This window comes from Plecotus auritus (assembly GCF_963455305.1).
Source record: "Plecotus auritus genome assembly, chromosome: X".
Taxonomy (NCBI): Eukaryota; Metazoa; Chordata; class Mammalia; order Chiroptera; family Vespertilionidae; genus Plecotus; species Plecotus auritus.
In genome coordinates this window covers 57328858-57353625 of record NC_137784.1, presented here as the reverse complement: position 1 = coordinate 57353625, position 24768 = coordinate 57328858, and the positions used below count along the sequence as shown (strand labels likewise).

The following is a 24768-nucleotide window of genomic DNA, read 5'->3' as shown; positions in this document are numbered from 1 at the left end:
AAAACAATTCATTTACAATAGTACCAAAATGAATAAAATGCTAAGGAATAAATTTATCCAAGGAAGTGCAAGGCTTATTTATACACTGAAAATGACAAAACATTGTTGAAGGAGTTTCAAGAAGGCCTAAATAAATGGAAGGATAGCCAGTGTTCATGGATTGGAAGACTTCAATTCTGAGAGTCCTAGAGCTACTTTTTTTTTTAGAAATCATTTGGAGGGGAAATCCAGGCAAAGTCAATGGTACCTTTTTAAGCTGAGATAAACCAGATGTCACAAACTGGCAGCTCATGACCCAGGTTCACAGATAAGTTTTCTTTGCCCTGCCCAGTGTTTTTTAAAAATATGTGCATTAATTACCATTTAAAAATCAGGAGAATTCACATAAAAATCAGAATTTCCTCCTTTTTTTCAACCATCAAAAAATCTTGGTAACCTTAGGCTCTTATTCCTGCATTGCAGGTTCCATCTAGGAATGAATATTGGGTTTCCCCCTTTAGAAGGGGCATATGGGTCTCACTGTTGCTTTTCATACAGCAGCTTCACTTGGTTTGGTTACTTTCTGTGTCTTTATAGGTCTTCGCTTTGTGACCACTACACTTTGGGTGTATTCAGCAAGTACTAAACCTGGAGAGTTAAAATAGAATTCTATGAGGTTTGAGGCCTACTGTGCTTTATCCCTGGGTTTCCCTGTTGTATGCTCTATTAGCCCTGTATACTTTTCCTTCATAGCTGTTATTACAGTTTATAACTAACTAGAGGCCCGGTGCATGAAATTCGTGCATGGGGGGTTGTGTCCCTCAGCCCAGCCTGCACCCTCTCCAATCTGGGACCCCTCGAGGGATGTCCGGGATCGGGCCTAAACAGGCAGTTGGCATCCCTCTCACAATCCAGGACTGCTGGCTCCCAACTGCTTGCCTGCCTGCCTTCCTGATTGCCCCTAACCGCTTCTTTCTGCAAGCTTGATCACCCCCTAACCACTCCCCTGCCAGTCTGATTGATGCCTAACTGCTCCCCTGCCAGCCTGATTGCCCCTAACTGCCCTCCCCTGCAGGCCAGGTCGCCCCCAACTTCCCTCCTCTGCCGGCCTGGTCACCCCTAACTTCCCTCCCCTGCAGGCCTGGTCCCCCCCAACTGCCTTCCCTTGCAGGCCTGGTCCCTCCCAACTGCCCTCCCCTGCTGGCCATCTTGTGGCAGCCATCTTGTGTCCACATGGGGGCAGCCATCTTGTGTGTTGGAGTGACGGTCAATTTGCATATTACTCTTATTAGATAGGATAGAGGCCTGGTGCACGGGTGGGGGCCGACTGGTTTGCCCTGAAGGGTGTCCTGGATCAGGGTGGAGGTTCCCTTGGGGTGTGGGTTGGCCTGGGCGAGGGGCCTGTGGTGGTTTGCAGGCCGGCCATGCCCCTTGGCGACCCAAGCGGAGGCCCTGGTATCTGGGATTTATTTATCTTCTATAATTGAAACTTTGTAGCCTTGAGTGGAGTACAGGGCCGGCAGGGTGTGCAGGAAGCTTGGCTTCCTCCAATGCCAGGGAAACCCAAGCCTCCTGCTTGCTCCATGGATGCAGCCATCTTGGTTGGGTTAATTTGCATACTCGCTCCTGATTGGCTGGTGGGCATAGCTTGTGGGTGTAGTGGAGGTACTGTCAATTTGCATATTACCCTTCTATTAGATAGGACTAGAGGCCTGGTGCACGAAATTCGTGCACAGGGGTGTATGTCCCTCCGCCCAGCCTGCACCCTCTCCAATCTGGGACCCCTTGAGGGATGTCCAACTGCCCGTTTGGGATCGGGCCTAAACGGGCAGTCGGACATCCCTCTCACAATCCAGGACTGCTGGCTCTCAACTGCTCGCCTGCCTGCCTTCCTGATTGCCCCTAACCGCTTCTGCCTACCAGCCTGATCACCCCCTAACCACTCCCCTGCCAGCCTGTTTGCCCCTAACTGACCTCCCCTGGTGGCCTGGTCCCCCCCAAATGCTCTCCCCTGCAGGCCTGGGTCCCCCCCAACTGCCCTTCCCTGCAGGCCCAGTCACCCCCTACTTTTCTCCTCTGCTGGCCTGGTCACCCCTAACTGCCCTCCCCTGCAGGCTTGATTGCCCCCAACTGCCCTCCCTTGCAGACCTGGTCCCTCCCAACTGCCCTCCCCTGCTGGCCATCTTGTCACGGCCATCTTGTGTCCACATGGGGGCAGTCATCTTTGACCACATGGGGGCAGCCATCTTGTGTGTTGAAGTGACAGTCAATTTGCATATTATTCGTTTATTAAATAGGATTATTTATGTGGTTCTTTGATAAATATAAATCCCCTGTACTATAAGCTACATGAAAGCAGAGACCTGCTTTGCTCTGGGCTATATCTCCAGTGTTTAGCACAATGTTTGACACATGGGAAGTGCTTAATACATGTTTGAACAACTGGTTAATCAAATGTCCTTCAACCACAGTGCTTACAGTTTCACCAGTGGAGGACCTATAAACATTGGGTGATTATGACAGGAGAATGGAGAGAGAGAGAGAGAGAGATTGAGATTGAGAGAAAGAGAGGAGAGCGCTTTCTGGAGCATCACTGGGCATTGGTGCCTCCATGCTACCTTGATTAGAGCTAATTCAGGAGCAGTTATATCTCAGGATCTAAGCTTCTGCTGGGTCTTATAGCTAAGCTCAAGTTCTTCCATTGAGATCTCTACTAGCCCAGTGTTTTGGATTTGTTTTAAACTTGGCTGCTTATAAAAGCACTTAAATTGTATTAATGTTGAAGTGACCTCTTCTGAATTCTGCTTAATGTGCTGTCTTTTAAAAAAATACGTTTTTATTGATTTTTAGAGAGAGAGAGAGAAACATCGATGAGAAACATCATCGATCGGCTGCCTCCTTCACGCCTCCTTCTAGGTATCGAGCTTGCAACCTGGGCATGTACCCTGACTGAGAATCGAACTCTGACCTCTTGGTTCCTGAATCAATGCTTAACCACTGAGCCACACCAGCCGGGATTAATGTGCTGTGTTGAAGGCAGTATTTTACACACCAGATCTTAGGTGGTTGCACATGTTATAGTCTCTGTACGATAAGTGGAAGAACTTGTAATAGCTTCGATGGAAGGTTGCAAACTTCTGGAAGGACAAAAGATTGCCCGTTGTATCTGAAAGATGCTTTCTTTCTGTTAATTTTTGAGTATCCTGACCTCACTTTGATGCCTTCCCCAAACATTTATTAAATGTCTCCTGTGGACCAGCCTACACTGCTGGCTGCTGAGGATGCAGTGGTAGAAAAGACACATGTTCTTATAGTCTGATGGGGAAGAAAGACAAATGAAAAAAAATCATATGATATAAATACAGAGGATATATACCTAATCCAGAATTCTGAGATTTGGTGTGTGTGTGTGTGTGTGTGTGTGTGTGTGTCAGAGAGAGAGAGAGAGAGAGAGAGAGAGAGAGAGAGAGAGAGAGAATGGGGGAGTTGTCAGGAGGACTTCTTGGAAAAAATAGTGCCTTTGCTAACTTTTTTTTTTAATTTATTGATTTTTAGAGAGAGGAAGGGAGAAAGAGAAACATCGATCAGTTGCCTCTGGCACGTGCCCTGATCGGAATTGAACCTGTCACCTTTTTGTGTATGGGACGATGCTCCAAACAACTGAGCCACACTGGCCAAGACCCTTTGCTGACTTTTAAAGGATGAGTTAGAATTAACTAAGTGGGGAAGAAGCTGATGCACATGGCATACTAGACAGTTTTATGTATAAAGGGTCAGAAGCCAGGAGAAGCATGGCCTCTTCAGAGCAGTGTAGGAGTTTAGTATTGCTGGAACATGTATGTGTTTAGTATGTGGGAGGTATGGAAGCAGATCTTTGAACCTTGATAGTAAGCCTGGGGAAAATATGATATGGAGGCAAGATAGAATGGTCAATAAAGCAATGGCTTTGGATTTTTCAGGTGTCAGTTAAAATTCTAGCTCTGCCACATCCATCTCCACATTCTCCTTAAACAAATGGCAGTTCCTAAAAAAAGATAAATACAGAATTACCATGTGACCCAGCAATTCCACTCTTAGGTATGCACACAAAAGAATTGAAAACAGGGACCCAAACAGATACTTGTACACCAATGTTCATTGCAACATTATTTACAAGATCCAAAAGGTGGAAACAATCCAAGTGTCCATCAACAGACAAATGGATAAAGAAAATGTGCTTACATGCAAATGGAATATTTTTCACACTTAAAAAGGAGTGCAGTTGTGACATATGCTGCAATATATGGATGGACCTTGAAAACATTATGTTAAGTGAAAAAAGCTAGACACAAAAGGACAAATAGTGTATGATTCTACTTGTATAAGATACTGAGAATAGGCAAATTCACAGAGACAGAAAGTAGGATAGAGGTCACCAGAGGCTGGGGGCAGAGGGGAATGGGGAAGAGTTTCTATTTGGGGTGATTAAAAAATTTTAGAAATGGTAGTGATGGTTATACAACATTATGAATGTAATTAATTTATTTGAAGTACAATTTAAAATGGCAACTTTTATATAGATTTCAACACACACACACACTCACACTCACACTCACACTCACACTCACACTCACACTCACACTCCCCAGAAATTTATTCTTTTAGTTCTGGAGGCCAGAACTCTGAAATCAAGTTGTTATCAGGATTAGTTTCTCTTTGGAGACTGTGAGAGAATCTGTTCAAGCCTCTCCTGGTGGTTCTTCTGGTGGTGTCGGCAATCATCCTTGGAGTTCCTTGGCTTGTAGGTGCATCTTTCTAATACCTGTCTCCACTCTGTCTCTCTGTATACAACTGTACCTCTTAAAAGGACACCGGTCATGTTGGATTAGGGCCCACCCTAATCCAGTATTATCTTATCTTAACTTGATTACATCTGCAAAGACCCTAATTCCAAATAAGGTCACATTCACAGGGGGTTGCTATTCAACCTAGTACAAAGCCACTACCATGGATAAAATCTGGGGAAAGTACATAGAGTCAGAAGGGCAATGACAACAAAAAGATTCTCAGAAATTCTAATGTTTATATGGGGATAGGCAGAGGGAGAGGAATTCAAGATGCAATCTGAGAAGGAATGGTTAGAGAGGTAGGAAGAAATCCAAGAGAGTGTTGTGTACCACTGTATCCAAGGAGGAAAAACTTCATGAGGAAGATGGGCAGTGGTTTTAAATGCAACAGAAAGGTCAAGGAAGATAAACACCAAGAAGAGGCCATTGAATTTGGCAATGTGAAGGACATTGGTGCTGTTGTTGAAAACAGTTGCATTATAGTTCTTGGGTAAGGAGCCAAATTGCAGTATGTTGAATTATGATTCCCAGTTATGTGTGCCTCCAAACTGAGGCAACAATCTATTGGAAAAGCAGTCTTTTCCTCTTTTTTTTTTAAAATATATTTTATTGATATTTTACAGAGAGGAAGGGAGAGGGATAAAGAGCCAGAAACATCGATGAGAGAGAAACATCGATCAGCTGCCTCCTGCACACCTCCCACTGGGGATGTGCCCACAACCAATGTACATGCCCCCGACCGGAATCGAACCCGGGACCCTTCAGTCCGCAGGCCGATGCTCTATCCACTGAGCCAAACCGGTTTTGGCTCTTTTCCTCTTTTTTTGTTATCCACCACCCAGATATGTTATTAACATTTCGATGTACTTTATTACATCTATTCTGATCCATCTTATTTTTGGACACATTTCAAAGTGAATTGCAGACATCAGGATACTTCCTCTCACTTCAACATACATATCATTAACTAGATTTTAATCCTTTTTTTGAAATAAAATCTACATACAAAGAAATGCACAAATTTTAAGTGTACATTTGGTGAGTTTTTTTTTAAAATATATTTTATTGATATTTCACAGAGAGGAAGGGAGAGGGATAGAGAGCTAGAAACATCGATGAGAGAGAAACATCGATCAGCTGCCTCCTGCACACCTCCCACTGAGGATGTGCCTGCAACCAAGGTACATGCCCTTGACCGGAATCGAACCTGGGACCTTTCAGTCCACAGGCCGACGCTCTATCCACTGAGCCAAACCGGTTTCGGCCATTTGGTGAGTTTTGATGAATGTATCCACCTGTGTAACCCAAACCCCTGTCAAGATATAGAATATTATCATTACCCTGGAAAGTTCCCTTATGCCCCTTCCCAGGCAACCCCACTCCCACTTTGCAGAAGCAACCACTGCTCTATGTTCCACCATAGATTAGTTTTGCCTATTCCAGAACTCCATGTAAGTAAAACACACTGCTTCTATTCTTATGCCTAGCTGCTTTGGCTCAGCATGTTTTTGAGATTCATACCTGTATGAATTCATGCATGGATTAATACATCTAATAGTTCATTCTTTTCTCTTATTGAGTAGAATCCCATTGTATGAATATACCACAGAGTATCCAAGCTGGACACTTGGGCTGTTTCCAGTATTGGGCTATTAAGAGTAAAGCAGTATAGTTGTTTGATTTTTTTTGTGTGTGCCTTTTTTAAAATTCTTAAAGGTCCATCTCACAAATTGGGCAAGGCTGAGAAAAGCTACTTATCAAATAATCAGTAGTACTTGCTGTTGGACTGGAATGTGAACCATATTATCTAGTTTATCCCAGAAGTTGCTACTTAAGTTTTTATTTATAAGTGATTATAATAAATTGTTTTTCACTTGATTAATGGTCATCCCTGGAAGTAAGGACAAAAGGCGACCATCTTCCCCAGCTAGTTCTTCCATGACCTGGGCTTTTGATGGATTGCTTTCCAGTACTGGCATTCAGATCACCTGCAGTTTTTTATATCAGCCACACACATTTTATTGATTCTGATTCAGAATCAAAAGACTTACTAATTGTGTCTGATGTATCCATGTAGAGAGAGATACGTCAGTGAGCTCCTTATAAAGGAGGAGGATCAGGATTGGGGAACTGAGTGTGGGAAGGACATTAATAACTACTCACCTGCACTGAGATTAGCAGCCCCTGCATCCCAACCAGAGACCTAGTGCCTTGTGGTCAGGATAGAAAACAGCAACTTCCTGTTGTTTGGCATGGGAAGCGAAGTTTTATTGGATTGGGCTCTGGGCTCTTTCTTTGCATTTAGTTCTCTATCTTGATGTATTCCATAAGAACATCATAGAGAATGTTGCAGAGGGCCCCTCCAGATTGTGTCTTTTCAGCTGCTGATTTGCAGACACTGTTTTTCTGGTGTTAGCATTTTGGGGTATAGATATAGTATGGCTAATTGGTTTCTCCAGGTAGGAAAACTTTTCAGCATCTAAGCTTGGCAGTCCCTCTATGGAGAAAGAAGCCTTCTGAAGTTATCAGCCAGTTCTGAAGGGTGATAGATGGGGTGAGATGGGATTGCTGAGATGTTGGCTATGGTTGAGGAAGATGTTTGCATCCACGAAACAGAAAGAGCTTTTGGGCAGAGATGGTTTTAAATGGCCACTTGGGTAGGGTTTCTTACGGTGAAAACCTTTAGGTAGGTTTAGGACCCAGGGAGTTAGCAAGTGGGCAGTTCTGCCAATGAAAGGGTAGCTTTGTAGGTACAGGACTTGTAGCCCATGTTTAGTGGTTGTGTCTTTCTCCAGGAGTTGTTTGTATATAATCTTGCTATATGTTCTTAAAAATGATCCTTTAAGGGAACCATGTTCTAGGCATGTAATTTCAGGTATAGTCATTTAAATGTAAATATTTTTGTTTTGTCCCTTGCTGTGGCATTAAAATCTCTCTTCTGGCTTGACAGTTTTGCATCTGAATAGTTCTTTAACATATTAGAGCTTCACATATAAATGCCTTTAAAAATTATTAAATTGGTAAATGAAAATAAAAACTGACATTCTTCCCCATATTTTAGCAGTTTTTCTCCTTGTTCTCTTGTTTGAGGAGGAGGTTATTTCTCCTAATTGGTTACTCTCCCCTTGTCCTCTTGGCTTCTAAACAGTCCTGGCTTCTCCCCAGCCATGCTCAAGGATAATAAGGGAGCAATTTTGGGAAAGAATATTTGAGTCCATGAAGTGTTAGCTAAGTTCTCCACATCATTGTCATATGATTGCATTAGTAGTAAAAATGACATGTTTTCTTTCCAAGCCCTGGATAATGGAGGTTAAGTGGCTGAATCAAACTGTATTACAAAAAGCACTGTAGTCTTGTAAATAATCAGATATTCACAGCAGTGCTATAAACAGCAGAATTCATTTTTCCCTTACTCCATTATAGGGAAACTAGAGGCCCGGTGCACGACAATTGTCCGACTGCCGGCTTAGGCCCAAGGGGCCCTTAGTGCTGCTGCGGAGGTGGGAGAGGCTCTGCTACTGTCGCTGCGCTCACCAGCTATAAGCCCAGCTTCTGGCTGAGCGGCGCTCCCCCTGTGGGAGTGCACTGACCACCAGGAGGCAGCTCCTGCATTGAGCGTCTGCCCCTGGTGGTCACTGCGTGTCATAGCGACCAGTCTTTGCACTGTTCGGTCGATTTGCATATTAGCCTTTTATTATATAGGATAATACTGTCCTAGGTCCAACTTCATTGGTGGAGTAGATAGGGTGGAGTGGGACAGTTGAGATGCAGTATTAGACCTCCTATCTAGGTGGACCAGGGACTGGGGAGGCAACTTGGTTGACAGAAGGGCTTCAACTCAACCATAAAGTGGTGGTGTCCAAGGAATAGTGTAAACTCTGGTTGTAGTTCAGGCAGAAGGTTGACAAATGTGGAAGTTCCAGAGAATGGGTAGAACCCAGCAATATGAGTCTTAGGATGGTGGTAGGAAGTCTAGTTGCCATTTAAAATGTTGGTGTATGATTATGGGAACTCTGGCCCAGAGGTAGGGTTCAAGGGCAGAACTTGACTCTCTGGGATGGAAGCCTGGCTGGAGTTAGAATCTCAGGCTTCACAGGAGTTCAGGTTACCAGTTCAGGAATTTGGAAAGAATCTAATAATAATTTTAAAATGACATATCTCCTTCAAGTTCTGGAACATAGACCAAAGCAGATGACTAGTTACCCAGTTGATGGGATGGGAAAGGCCAGGAGGAAAGGGAGAACAGAGAATAGGTTCAGGGTCTGGCACTTAGATGGAGGAATACAGTGGTTGCTGCTATGGCCTCACATTCAAGGTTGGGATGACAGGGAATGCAGCTTTATTCTAAAGCCCACCAGAATAGGGGAGGTGGGCAGCTGATCTGCCAGGATAGGATTACAGAATAGTTTTTTGTTTGTTTTTTATCCTCACCCGAGGATATGCCTCCTATTGATTCTAAGAGAGAGAGGAAAGGAAAGAAAGAGAAACATCGATGTGAGAAAGAAGCATTGGTTAGCTGCCTCCTGTACGTGCTGTGACCGGAATCAAACCCGCAACCTTTTGGTGTATGGATGACATTGAACCGCATCCAGCATGGCCAGTGGTGAACCTGAGGAGGGGTGGTGAAGGATTAAAGAAAACAGACAAGAGAATATAGTTGGGGCCAGATGGATCACTGCACCTGGATGAGGAAACAGTGACAGCCTGTAAGCTGAGTCTTTATTTTATAGTCAGATCACACAAAGCAAAACAAGGGAGTGGTCAAGATGTTTACAATGTTCTTGTGAGTTTCAAATCTACTTAATTACATGCACCTGAGAACTCTATCAAGCTTTGTTTTGCCAGCACTTGCTGCACCTCCTGCAGCCCACATCCCCCAGCTACCTAGGACTACAGGGTCGGACTATAAGGTCAAGCTTACAACCATTGCCTTTGGCTATAATTGTGCTGGGAGGGCTTTGCCCTCCAAGCTGGAACTTGTAATTGTGCTGGGGCTTTGCCACAAGAGGACCATGCCCTCTCATCAGTCCAAGGCTTGAACCTGTCTAAATGCTGTAGCTGCTCTCCACATGACACTCTGACCAACTGAGCCACCTGGCCAGGGCAGATTACGGAGTTTTGAAACCAGTAGGCTCTTTTCTTCCTCTTTCTTCCTCTTCATCTTTTCATTCAGTTGACTTTTACTAAGTATCTGGTCCTAAGACCTGATTTCTATCCCTGTTCTCAAGGAGTTCACACAGATAGATATTTTTTTTCTTTTAAAATGAACTTTTAATTTTAGAATATTTTTAGATTTACAGAAATATTGCAAAGATAGTACAGAGACTCCCCATAGACCCTGCACCTAGTTTCCCCTATTGTTAACATCTTACAATAGTATGGTACATTCATTACTGTTAATGGACCTTCAGATACATTATTATCAACTAAATCCATAATTTATTTGGATTTCCTTAGTTTTTACCTAATGTCCTTTTTCTGTTCTGACATCCTATCTAGGGCACCATTAAATTTAGTCATCTGTCTCTAAGTTTCTTCTTGTCTATGACAATTTCTTAGATTTTCCTTGTTTTTGAAGACTTTGACAGTTTTGAAGAGTACTGGTCAGGCATTCTGTAGACTGTTCCCTCAATGGGATTTGCCAGTGTTTTTTCTCATGATTAGACTGGGGATTTTGATTTGTGGGAGGAAGACTACGGAAGTAAAGTACCTTTCTCATTAAATCATATCAAGGGTATGTACTGTCAACATGACTTATCACTCTTGATGTTGACTTAATCACCTAGCTGTGCTACTGTTTGCCAGATTTCTCCACCTTAATGTCCCCCCATCCCGCCCTGCATCGCACCATTGTATAGTATACTATGCTCTTTGGAAGAATGTTGCTATGTGCACACCACATTTAAGGAGTAGGAGTTATGCTCTATCTCCTTGAGAGCGGAGTATCTACATAAATTATTTGAAACTAGAGGCCTGGTGCACGAATTCGTGCACCAGTGGGGTCCCTTGGGCTGGCCTGCGGAATTGGGCCAAAACCGGCTCTCTCACATCCCCTGAGGGGTCCTGGATTGTGATAGGGCGCAGGCCAGGCCGAGGGACCCCACCGATGCACCATCGGGGCCGGGAGGGGACACGGGAGGTTGGCCAGCCAGGGAAGGGACCGCGGGAGGGCTCCAGGTCGTATCTGGCCTGTCTCGCTCCGTCCTGATCGGCCAGACCCCAGCAGCAAGCTAACATACTGGTTGGAGTGTCTGCCCCCTGGTGGTCAGTGCACATCATAGTGACTGGTCGACCGCTCGACTGTCTGCCCCCTGGTGTTCAGTGCACGTCATAGCAAGTGGTTGAGTGGCCTTAGCATATCATTAGTATATTACACTTGGATTGGTTGAACGGATGACCGGACACTTAGCATATTAGGCTTTTATTATATAGGATTCTTCTTCAAAGGAGATTTGTCTCTTCTATATTTATTTTTTCACTCGTTTACATCGATATGGACTCACATATTTCATACTTTGAGTTATAATCCAGCTTTGACCATTGGGAGTTCTTTCATTTAGCTCCTGTGTCTGTTTGATATACTCCCATAATTGTAAGGGGTTGGTTGTTTTTTTTGTTTTTTTTTTCCTTTTTTTTTTTTTTTTTAGTACTTCCTCATTTTCTGATAGTACAAGATATTCCAGGCTCATCATATGGATTTCCTGCCCCAGCACTAGAATCAGTCATTTTCCCAAGGAGCCCTGATTCCTTTTATTGGAGAATGGCATTAGAAACCAAGATTTGGATGCTAGGTGTGCTTGTGATACTGGGGATTCCTTGCTTCTTGGCCTTCTCAGCTGAAAGAGTAAGAAAATATGTGTGTATACTAACCTGTGTGTATACACATGTCTGTAAATATTTCTATGTATAACCATCTGTATCTGTGTTAAACATGGGTTTATACTCATGTCTCCAACTGATCCAATACCACATGAATCATTCTAACCTCCTACTGTTGCTTATCTATAAACACCCACTCCAACAGAGAGAAACCTGGCTCCCACTATCTGCCATCCATTTACTTAATTCTTCAATGCTAGTATACATGCATTGCAGTATCAAAATTGTTAGTCCATACCCCCATGGGAAACAACTTCATCCACCAGAGTACAACCCTTGTGTCATTTCCTTTGCTTTTAGTCTTACAGGCTTCATTTCTTTCCTTCAGTGAGGTTGTTTCATACATTTCTAATATAGCTAGGTTGTTTTGTAGTGATTTTAATACAATGCATTAAATGCTTTGAGGGAGATTAACACAGGGGAATACTGAGGTGGAACCAATCCAGTTGGAGGATAGGGTAGGGATGGAAAGCATCTTAGAGCAGTGGTCGCCAACCTTTCAGATCTCATGGACCACCAGTGGTCTGCGGACAACCGGTTGGCGACCGCTGCTTCAAAGGTTTCCTTAAACCAGCAGTCACCAACCTTTTGGACCCCATGGACCACCAGTGGTCCGTGGACCACTGGTTGGCGACCGTTGTCTTAGAGGAACCTCACTGTGGCCTGATATATACCTTAAAGCAAGCAGCTCTTAAAGTATGATCTGTTGACCACAAGTATTAGCATCATCTGGGAAACTTAAATACAAATTCTTGGGCTTCACTACAGAATCAGTATTGGGGCTCAGCAATCCGTTTATTAACAAGCCCTCCAAGAGATTCTGCAGAACACTGAGAAATTGCTCTTAAAGAATGAGTTGAGTGAGATTAGCTTGTTGAAAGGAGAGGATTGCATTCCAGGAAGAGGAGGCTGCTGTGAGCCTAAGCTTAGAGAACACAAAGCAGCATGATGGTCATAAAGGGTTAAAATAAAACGTTTTGAAGCAGGAAGTGACAGGAGAAGTCAGCAGTTCCTGGCTGTACCTGGAAGGGTTTGGAATGCCAAGCTAATAAGCTTAAACTTCCTTCTGTAGGCCACAGGAAGCCACTGAGGAACTGACAGGCTGATTTCCAAAGCAACTGCACCATTTTACATTCCCACCAACAAAGTTATGAGAATTCCAATTTTTCCACACCTGGTATTTTCTCACTTTTTGATTATAGCCATCCTAATGGGTATGAAATGGTATCTCATTATGGTTTTGGTTTGCATTTCCCTGATGATTAGTGATGTTGAGCATCTTTTCGTATATTTATTGGCCATCTGAATATCTTCTTTAGAGAAATGTCTATTCAGATTCTTTGCTTATTTTAAATTGGTTGTCTTTTAATTATTGAGTTGTAAGAGTTCTATATATATTCTAGGTACAAATCCTTTGTCAGATACATGATTTTCTCCCATTACTTGGGTTGTTTTTCTACTTTCTTTTTAAAAAATATTTTAAGTTAAAATATTTTTATTGATTTCAGAGAGGAAGGGAGAGATAGAAACATCAGTGGTGAGAATCATTGATCAGCTGCCTTCTGCATGCCCCACATTGGGGATCGAGCCCGCAACTTGTGCATGTGCCCTGACTGGTAATTGAACGTGACCTCCTCCTGATTCATAGGTCGACACTCAACTACACTGAGCCACACTGGCCAGCTGTCTTTCTACTTTCTTGATGGTACCCTTTGAAGCACAAAAGTTTTTAATGTTCATTAAGCCCACTTTATTTTTCCCTTTGGTTGCTTATGTGTTTGGCATATCTAAGAAACCATTGCCAAATCCAAGGTCATGAAGATGTGTGTCTATATTTTATTTTTTAAAATATATATGTATATTTTCCATCACCATTTATTCCCCCTAAAACCTCTTCCACCTCCACCCAAATTCCTACCCCCACAATCACCATTCTGTTGCCCATGTCCATGAGTTCGTTTGTTCCCTCCCTCCCTTTCTCCCTCCCTCCCTTCCTTCCTTCCTCTCTCTCTCTCCCCCCTCTCTCTTTCTCCCCCCTTCCCTTCCCTTCCCTTCCCTTCCCTTCTCCCTTCTCCCTTCCCCTTCCCTTTCCCTCTTTCTCCCTTCCTTTCTCTTATTTCTTTTTTTTTTCTTAATCCTCCACCACCACTCCAAAACTCCCCACCTCTCTATTTATAAGTCTGTCTCTGTTTTGCTTGGTAGTTCAGTTTGATCGTTAAATTCCACATATAAATAAAAACATATGGTTCTTGTCTTTCTCTGACTGGCTTATTTCACTTAGCATAATATTCTCCAGATCCATCCATACTGTCTCAAAGGGTATTATTTTCTTCTTTTTCTTCTTTTTTTAATCTTTCTTGTTCAGATTATTACAGTTGTTCTTTTTCCCCCCCTTAGCTCCCCTCCACCCGGTTCCCACCCCACCCCATACCCTTACCCACCCAACTGTCCTTGTCCATAGGTGTATGATTTTTGTCCAATCTCTTCCCGTACCCCCCACACCCCCTTCCCCCCGAGAATTGTCAGTCCACTCCCTTTCTATGCCCCTGATTCTATTATATTCACCAGTTTATTCCGTTCATCAGATTTTTTATTCACTTGATTTTTAGATTCACTTGTTGATAGGTATATATTTGTTGTCATCTTGTTGTTCATAATTTTTTATCTTTACCTCTTTCTTCTTCCTCTTCTTAGAGAATACCCTTCAGCATTTCATATAATACTGGTTTGGTGGTGATGAACTCCTTTAGGTTTATCTTATCTGTGAAGCTCTTTATCTGACCTTCAATTCTAAATGATAGCTTTGCTGGGTAGAGTAATCTTGGTTGTAGGTTCTTGCTATTCATCACTTTGAATATTTCTTGCCACTCCCTTCTGGCCTGCATAGTATCTGTTGAGAAATGGGTGCTCCCTTGTAGGTAACTAAGTGTTTTTCTCTTGCTGCTTTTAGTATTCTTTGTCTTTTGCCCTTGGCATTTTAATTATGATGTGTCTTGGTGTGGTCCTCTTTGGATTCCTCTTGTTTGGGGTTCTCTGCGCTTCCTGGACTTGTAAGTCTATTTCTTTCACCAGGTGGGGAAGTTTTCTGTCATTATTTCTTCAAATAGGTTTTAAATATCTTGCTCTCTCTCTTCTTCTGGCACCCCCATAATTCTGATGTTGGTACGCTTGAAGTTGTCTCAGAGGCTCCGTACACTATCTTCATATTTTTGGATTCTTTTTTTTTTTTTTTTTTTTGCTTTTCCGGTTGGGTGTTTTTTGCTTCTTTGTATTTCAAATCTTTGACTTGATTCTTGCGATCCTCTAGTCTGCTGTTGGATCTCTGTATATTATTGTTTATTTCAGTCAGTGTATGCTTAATTTCTGATTGGTCCTTTTTCATATCCTTGAGGATCTTACTAAATTTCTCAGTGGTTTCTAGAAGATTCTCGAGTAACCTTATAACCATGGTTTTGAACTCTATATTGAGTTGTTTGCTTTCCTCCATTTCTTTCATTTGTGAACTGTTTCTTTGTCTCTGCATTTTGGCTGCTTCCCTGTGTTTGTTTCTATGTACTGGGTAGCTGCTAAGTCTCTTTGAGTTGATAGAGTGGCCTTGTGTGGTAGGTGTCCTATAGGGCCCAGTGGCTCAGCCTCCCCAGTCACCTGAGGTGGATGCTCTTGGTGCACCCCTTTGTGGGCTGTTTGCACAGTCTTGTTGTAGTTAAGCCTTGATTGCTGTTGGTATCACTGGGAGGAATTGACCTACAGGCCAATTGGCTGTGATGACCAGCTATGTCTACACTGGAAGATCTGTTGTGCAGGAGACACCCTTATGGGGCAGGACTTGCTTCAGTGGGGCTTTGGTGCTCACTGAGTCTGCCCCTTGAGTGTGTCTTTTATGGATGTGAAGAGTTGTAATCTGGTATGGTCTCACTCTGACCACTCACTGGGTACACTGGCTCTTGGATCTCCAAGGAAGTGCAAGCTCAGCCACTGTCTGGGGCTGCCCAGCAGGAGCCACAGAGAGATCTGCAGATTCCTCCTCTTTGTATGGGTTTTGGAAGTGCCCAGCTGAGGTCCAGCTATGAAGCCAGGCAGGCTGCTGCTGCCGGGCCTTGGGCCTTCTTTTGGAAGCTCTGGGGCTCGCTGACCCAGCTGCAGTTTGACAGGTTTTAGGCAAAAGGACAGGCCATTCATATGCAAAAACCGATGTGCACATCTTGGGTGTGGTTGTAAATTGGGTGGGGCGGGGTCTCTGGGAATCACCAGGGTGGAGCAAACAGCAATGGCTGCCAGTCAGCCCTGCACCAGAGAGGTAAACGGGTCTCTGCGTCCCGCGTCCCCGTGCAGGAACAATGATTGCTGCAAGCACCTCTGAGAGAAAGCTGCCCTCGCGTTCTTATCCCGATGCCAGACAGTCCAGTTTCTCCCCGTATGTGTCTGGGTCCCCCAGAATCTCGCTCGGAATTGGAGTTCAGAGCAAGCAGGAGCTTGTATCTCCCTCCCGATTAAAAGAGCAGCTCATCCAGGTGCCAGCACTTTCCATGCCTCCGCACCTCTTACCAGTCTCAATGCGATTTCTTCACCTCTCTAGTTGTGGAACTTCCACTCAGCCAGCTTTCCTGTGGTTCTGGGTGGTAGTTGTTCTGCTGTTTAGTTGTGGTTTTGATGTGGTTGTGAGAGGCAGCAAGTATATGTTTACCTATGCCACCATCTTGGTTCTCTCTTTTTCTTCTTTTTTTACTGCTGAGTAGTATTCCATTATGTAAATGTACCATCACTGTTTTATACATTGATCTACTGGTGGACACTTGGGCTGCTTCCAAGTCTTGGTTATTGTAAATAATGCTGCAATAAACATAGGGGTGCATATGTTATTTATAATTAGTGTTTCAGGTTTCTTTGGATAAATTCCCAGAAGTGGAATTGCTGTGACATAAGGCAGTTCCATTTTTAATTAAAAAAATTTAATATGTTTTTAAATTGATTTTAGACAGAGGAAGGGAGAGGAAGAGAAAGACAGAAACATCAATCATCTGCCTCATGTGTAGGTATTTCTCTCTTTCCGCGTCCAGCGCGGCTAGAGAGCGGGTCCAGTTCCTGAGTAGGGGCAGCTGGGGATTGAGAAATAAAAGAAAGAGACAAAACACAGAGATAGAAGGAAAAAGCTGGGACCGGGTGGGACCACCGTCCTCTTCTGATGGAGAGACAGGGACCCAGAGCCAATCCAGCGAGTTTATTTTATATCCCAAATACCAGGAAGTTTCACCAAAAGGTCAAGACAAAAGGAGATGATTTGCATTCTTGAGTAGGCCCTGAGCATTCCTGGTGCTAGGCTGGATTTAGATATCAAAACCACTTCCCCACACCACGGGCTGAAATGAAGGTCAACAATACCCTTGCCCTTTTGGCAAGGCGTGTTCCCAGGGCGTGGCTTTGCTGATGCCTTGGGTTCAGCTGACAATAAAGAATGCCCATGTGCATTCCCAGGCGCTGTCTACACTCATGCACACCCCCTACTGGGGATTGAACCCACAACCTGGGCATGTGCCTGGACGGGGAATCCAAATGGCGACCTCCTGGTACATGGGTCAACGCTCAACCGCGGGGCCATTTTAAATTTTTTGAGGTAACTCTATACTGCTTTCTATAGTGAGTACACCAATCTGCATTCCCACCAACAATGCACAAAGGTTCCCTTTTCTCCACATCCTGGCCAACACTTGTTTATTGATTTGTTTATGATAGCCATTCCGACAGGTATGAGTTGGTATTTCATTGTGGTGTGAGTTGATATCTCATTGTGGTTTTAATTTGCATTTTTCTGATGATTAGTAATGTTGAACATCTTTTCATATGTCATTGGCCATCGGTATGTCCTCTTTGGAGAAGTATCTAAAACAGGTTCTTGGCCCATTTTTTAAATTGGGTTGTTTTTTTTTTTTGGTATTGAGTTTTATAAGTTCTTTATAAATTTTGGATATTAACCCCTTATCAGATGTATTGGTGAATATGTTCTTCCATTCAGTGGGTTGTCTTTTCTGTGCCTGTATTTTCTTCTAATAGTTTTGTAGGCTAAGTTCTTATATTTAGGTCTTTGATCCATTTGAAATTATTTTTTTTTGTATAGTGTAAGGTAGGGGGCCTATTTTATTTTTTTCCACATGGATATCAAGTTTGTTTATTTTTGTTGTTATTTTTTTTGTTGTTAATCCTCACTCTAGGATATTCCATTAATACTTAGAGAGAGTGGAAGGGAAGATGGAAGGAGGGAGGGCGAGAGAGAGAAACATCAATGTGAGAGAGACACATAGGTTGGTTGCCTTCCGCATGTGTCCTGACCAGGCCAAGTATCAAACCTGCAACCCAGGTACCTGCTCTTGACTAGGAATTGAACCCATGACCCTTTGGTGCGTGGGCTGTTGCTCTTACCACTGTGAAACGCTGGCCAGGGCATGGATATCCAGTTTAAATGACTATTCTTTCCTCAGTGAATTGTTTTGGCATCTTTTTGAAAGCAAGTGACCGTAAACCACTGAAAAATTTTAATCAGAGGAGTGGCATGATTTCTTTTATATTTTAAGATAATACCACTGGATGCTATGTAGAGAATGTATTGGAAGGGTCAAGAGTGGATGTAGGGAGACCAGTTGTAAGAAGTTGCAGTTATCCAGGCCAGCGATAATTATGACTTAAACCACAGTAGTGGTAGTGGAGATGTAGAGAAAGACACAATTTATATTTGGGAAATAAAGTTAATTGGACTAGGGACTGTCTGGCTAGGGAGGTTAAAAGAGGGGAGAGGTCAAGGATGACTTATATTTGGGTTGGAGTCAAGAATGATTTTCAGATTTCTAGCTTGTAAGACTAAGTGGATGGCAGTGTCATTTACTATCACATGAATGGAGAGGCATGTTTTTAGAGAGGAAATAATGATTTTAATTTGAGGTTAATTGAATTTGAGGTGCCTATGAGACTTTCAAGTGGAGATGTCCAGAAGACAGTTGGAATATGGGTCTAGATTAGAGCTTGTGGGCAAGACCTGGGTTGGAGAGTGATTTGGGAGTCATGAGCACAAAGGTGGGAGTGGAAGCTCTAAGAGAGTCTGAGGAAAGTAATGAGTGAGAAGAGGGCCTAGGACTGAACCATCTTGGAGGAAGAATAGGAGCCCAAGGACACAGAGAAGAAATGACCAGTGATTGATAGTGGTACTTGTGGGGGTGAACCAGAAGGAATATATCGGAAGGGAATTTTAAGGAGGGGAATGATCATTAGTGTCAAATGCATCACAGAGGTCCAGAAAAATAAGGCCTAGGAAGTGTCCATGTAACTTTCCTGTTTCCATGCTTCCACAATACAGTATAGGTTGGTTGATTTTATAAAAAAAATCACTCCGTACCTCTTACAGGTGGCAAAATTTTTAAAATATTGTGGAACCAATAACCTTTGCACATACATTTCCCACAACTAGTGCCTGAAGGTGTTGCTGGCAGTGTATGGTGGATATTTGTGTCTTAAGTAATGCCAGCTTTCATGGGCGTCTTCTGTGATAATCTTTCCCATCCTGAATTGAGGATTAAAAGCCCAAGTTCAGTTTTGATTCAAAAATGGACTCTAAAGTATTCTTAGACTTAATGTTCAAACTATTTCCTTTCTTTCTAATGTTAATATATATCTTTAATTTTTTTAAATAGATACGTGAAAGAGGCCAAAGAAGCAACTAAGAATGGAGATCTGGAAGAAGCATTTAAACTTTTCAATTTAGCAAAGGACATTTTTCCCAACGAAAAGGTGATGAGCAGAATCCAAAAACTACAGGAAGCCTTGGAGGAGTTGGCAGATGGAGATGATGAATTCACAGATGTGTGCAACTCTGGCCTGCTGCTGTATCGAGAACTGCACAACCAACTATTTGAGCACCAGAAGGAAGGTGTAGCTTTCCTATATAGTCTATATAGGGATGGAAGAAAAGGTGGTATCTTGGCAGATGATATGGGATTAGGGAAGACTGTTCAAATCATCGCTTTCCTTTCTGGTATGTTTGATGCTTCACTTGTGAATCATGTGCTGCTGATCATGCCAACCAGTCTTATTAGCACATGGGTAAAAGAATTTGTCAAGTGGACTCCAGGAATGAGAGTCAAAACCTTTCATGGCCCTAGTAAGGATGAACGTGCCAGAAACCTCAGTCGGATTCAGCAAAGGAATGGTGTAATTATCACTACATACCAAATGTTAATCAATAATTGGCAGCAACTTTCAACCTTGAATGGCCAAGAGTTTGTGTGGGACTATGTCATACTTGATGAAGCACATAAAATAAAATCTTCATCTACTAAGTCAGCAATATGTGCTCGTGCTGTCCCTGCCAGTAATCGCATTCTCCTCACAGGAACCCCAATCCAGAATAATTTACAAGAACTATGGTCCCTGTTTGATTTTGCTTGTCAAGGGTCCCTGCTAGGAACATTAAAAACTTTTAAAATAGAGTATGAAAATCCTATTACTAGAGCAAGAGAGAAGGATGCTACTGCAGGGGAAAAAGCCTTGGGACTGAAAATATCTGAAAACTTAATGGCAATCATAAAACCCTATTTTCTCAGGAGGACTAAAGAAGAGGTACAGAAGAAAAAGTCAAGCAACTCAGAAATCAGACTTAGTAAAAAGAATCTAGATGTTAATGCCAGTTATGAAATGCCTTCCCTTTCCAGAAAAAATGATTTAATTATTTGGATACGTCTTGTACCTTTACAAGAAGAAATATACAGGAAATTCGTGTCTCTAGATCATATCAAGGAGTTGTTAATGGAGACACGCTCACCTTTGGCTGAGTTAGGCATCTTAAAGAAGCTGTGTGATCATCCTAGGCTGCTCTCTGCAAGGGCTTGTCATTTGCTGAATCTAGGGGCTGTCAGATTCTCTGCTGAAGATGAAAGTGAAGGGGAAGATTCCTCAGATGTGGACCATATTCATATTGACCAAATAACTGATGATACACTGATGAAAGAATCTGGAAAAATGATATTTCTAATGGACCTCCTTAAGAGACTGCGAGATGAGGGGCATCAGACTCTGGTGTTTTCCCAGTCAAGACAAATTCTAAACATCATTGAACGCCTTCTAAAGAATAGGCACTTTAAGATATTGCGAATCGATGGAACAATTACTCATCTTGTGGAACGAGAAAAAAGAATTAACTTATTCCAGCAGAATAAAGATTACTCCATCTTTCTGCTTACCACTCAAGTAGGTGGTGTTGGCTTAACATTAACTGCAGCAACTCGAGTGGTCATTTATGACCCTAGCTGGAATCCTGCAACTGATGCTCAAGCTGTGGATAGAGTTCACAGAATTGGACAAAAAGAAAATGTTGTGGTTTATAGGTTAATCACTTGTGGAACTGTAGAGGAAAAAATATACAGAAGACAGGTGTTCAAGGAGTCATTAGTAAGACAAACTACTGGTGATAAGAAGAACCCTTTCCGATATTTTAGTAAACAAGAATTAAGAGAGCTCTTCACAATCGAGGATTTTCAGAACTCTGTAACCCAGTTGCAGCTTCAGTCTTTGCATGCTGCTCAGAGGAAATCTGATAAGAAACTAGATGAACATATTGCCTACCTGCACTCTTTGGGGATAGTTGGAATCTCAGACCATGATTTGATGTACACACATGACCTATCTGTTAAAGAAGAGCTTGATGTGATAGAAGAATCTCACTATATTCAACAAAGGGTTCAGAAAGCTCAATTCCTTGTTGAATCTGAGTCTCAAAATACAGAGCTCTTAATGGAAAGACAAAGAACTAGAAATGAGGGGATCTGGCTGAGAGAACCTGTAATTCCTTCTCAAACAAAGGAGAAATGCCCTGAAGTGAATAAACCACAGCCTCAGCCTTCACCTCTTCTAACTACTCATTATACCCAGGAAGAAGAAATCAGTTCCCAAATGGCAAGTGTAATCATTGATGATCTGCCTGAAGAGAGTGAGAAATACTATCTTTCCAGTGTAAAGACAAATGTTACCATTGTACAAGATGGTAGGCACCCACATGAAAGCACATTTGATGCTGACTTTATAGCTATGTTACCCAAGGGGTGTGGAAGTGTAGAAGAAATTTGGACTGACTCTTTATTGGGAATGACTCTACAAAAAGAGGTATCACAAGAGGGGACTACACAGGAGGCACTGCAAGAGAACCCTCTGCAAAGTTTTAATTATTTACTTAGGAAATCTGTCAGAGCTGATCTTGGGCCAAATATAAATGAAGTAAAGGATGATGAGATTTTACAGCAGTGTAATCCCTGGCCCACTAATCCCATAACAGATGAAAATAAAAATACAGAATCAGATGCATCTGTTATTAAAATAGGTAATGATGTCTTGTCAGCATCCCACAGTGCCCTGCAGGATGCTCACGCAAATGAGGCCACTTTAGAAGAGGAACCTTTAGAATCTTCTCCACAGTATGTGTGTGATTTTAATCTTTTCTTGGAAGACTCTGCAGACAATGGACAAAATCCTTCCAGTCAGTCTTTGGAGCATGTTGAGAAAGAAAATAGCTTGTGTGGCTCTGCAGCTAATTCTAGAGCAGAGTTTGTGCATAGCAAAGCAGGTCTCAGTATGGATCTTTCTGAGAAAGACGATGAGTCAGAAGTAGTAGTTAATTTGAGAGTCAAAAGTAAAACTAGAAGGATCGTTTCAGATGGTGAAGATGAACATGATACCTTTAAAGATACTTCAAACACAAATCCATTCAGCACATCTCCCTTTCAGTTCTTATCTGTAAAACAGTTTGATGCTTCAACTCCCAAAAATGACATCAGTCCACCTGGAAGGTTCTTTTCACCTAAAATACCTGATAGTATAAATAAGTCTATAAACTCTAGAAGATCCCTGGCTTCTAGGAGGTCTCTTATTAATGTAGTTTTAGACCATGTGGAGGATATGGAGGAAAGACTTGAATACAGCAGTGAAGCAAAGGTAGCTGAAGATTCTCTGGAGGAAGGAGCTGAGGAAAGCAGTGGCGGTGCCTCAGAGGGTACAGAAGAGGAACCTTTCAGAGAAACATTGTCTTCAGAAAGTAAGTCCAGCTGGTTAAGTACACCTAAGTCTGGTGCTGTAGCTCAGGAGACCTCTCCTGGTAACCCTGGGTCTTTGTCTGGTGGACAGTTGGTTGATTCTCCTCAAGATAAGGCAGTGGAGGCTGTGAATGATTATGAGACTCTTGTAATGCGTGGAAAAGCATTGAAAGAATGTGGGAAAATACAGGAGGCCTTAAACTGTTTAGTTAAAGCACTTGACATAAAAAGTGCAGATCCTGAAGTCATGCTCATGACTTTAAGTTTATATAAGCAACTTAATACAAACTTGAGAATATAACCAGTTTATTGTATTTAAAGCAAAACTAAATATGAGATTGGGTTCTTTGGTATTATGGAGCATTCAGGCTTAAGGTGAGAAAGATCTCAAAAGGCAAGTTTTTGTTTCTAACTTTTTTATAAATTCTGCCTTTACCCTCTTCTCCTGTCCCCCCAATACATATATTCTGGTATTCTTTTTGGCATACTCTATAAACTTAATAGAACTATATTATTTCTAGAAATCTTTTTGTGCAATTATTCTGGCCATTTAAAATTTTATTCTGAAAATGATCACTTTTGTATATCACAATACAGATAATTAAAGTTACTTTTCTCAAGTGTTTTCCATTCACTTTCTTTCCCTGAGATGATTCTGGCAAATGCATATACAAACTCCTTAGTTTAGGCAGGAGGTTGTCATTAGTATTCCAAACCTAAGATCTACTATTTTATGCTCTCAGCTTACTATAGTAGAAGGCTTCTTTATCACTGGTACCCTACCTTAGAGTCACTTTGCCAACCACTTATCATTCTTCTCTCACCACCAGCTGTGTTCTGACATATACTAGTACTGAAAAGAAGTTTGGTTCCTTCTCAGGAACAAATGCAGTGTAGCATACTCTGCACTTGGTCACTGGAGCAGGAAAACTAGCATTTATCAAGTACCTTCTGTGTATTGGGTACTCTTAATAGGTTTCTTGTTTCATCTTTACCATAATCTTTGAGGTCAAGGGTGGCATTTCCATTTTTTAATTGAGGAAACTAAGATGCTTCGAGGTTGTGACCTGCCCAAGATCACATAGTAAGGGGTGAAATGGATTTTTAACTGTGTGTTACCTAGTGAAAAGCCATATAATATACTATATATCATAGCCACACTTCTGACACCAAATGTTTAGGAATTTTTACACCAAGCAGTTCTCTAATTCTCTGCAGACACCAATTGGGTGTCCTACCATTCAACTCAATTCTGGAGTTAGGATCAGACTCTACAGGTTTAAGGGCACATTCCCATAAAACTGCCCTTACTTCAGATGCCAGTTGCTAGTATTGGGTCTTCATGTTATTCACACTTCTGTTCAACTTGCCTACAAACTGAGGGTTTCCATGATTGCTCCTTTAGGTTCAATAATTTGCTAGAACAGCTCACAGAACTCAGGAAAACAGTTTACTTATTATTACTTGTTTTTATAAAGAATATAACTCCAGAAGAGATGTATGGGGCAAGGTATGGGGGCTGGAGAGGGTGAGTGGAGTGTCCATGCCCTCCGGGCACTGCCACACTCCCAGCACTTTGATGTGTTCGCCATTCCTAAGCTTTAGGGTTTTTTATGGAGGCTTCATTACATAGGCATGATTATTTAAATCATTGGCCATTGGTAAGTAACTCAATCTCTAGCTCCTCTCCCTATCCCAGAGGCCAGGAGAAGGGGCTACAACTTCCAAACTTCTAATTTTGTTTTGTCTGTTTAGTAACCAGTCCCTATCTGAAGCAATTTAGCGCCCCACCCCCCAGCCACTGGTCTCATTAGCATACCAAAGACAACCCAGATTCAAAGGGTTTAGGAGCTGTGTGCCAGATAGGAACCAGGGACGAAGACCACTTACTTTTTAAAATATACATGTTTATTGATTTCAGAGAGGAAGAGAGAGGAGAGAGAAACATAAATGATGAGAGAGAATCATTGATTGGCTGCTGTCTGCATGTACCCTACTGAGGATTGAGCCTGCAACCCGGG

At 42.4% G+C, this 24768-nt stretch overlaps 1 protein-coding gene across 1 annotated transcript in view; it reads left to right on the top strand.

Annotated features, from left to right (window-relative positions):
- Nucleotides 1-23365, top strand: part of ERCC6L (ERCC excision repair 6 like, spindle assembly checkpoint helicase) — a 48049-nt gene extending 24684 nt beyond the window's left edge. Inside the window, exon 2 of the mRNA XM_080653889.1 lies at nt 19361-23365. Within this exon, the coding sequence (XP_080510015.1) occupies nt 19361-23048 (3688 nt within the window). The 3' untranslated portion in view covers nt 23049-23365. The remainder of the gene's footprint in view (nt 1-19360) is intronic.
- Nucleotides 23366-24768: the final 1403 nt, after the last annotated feature.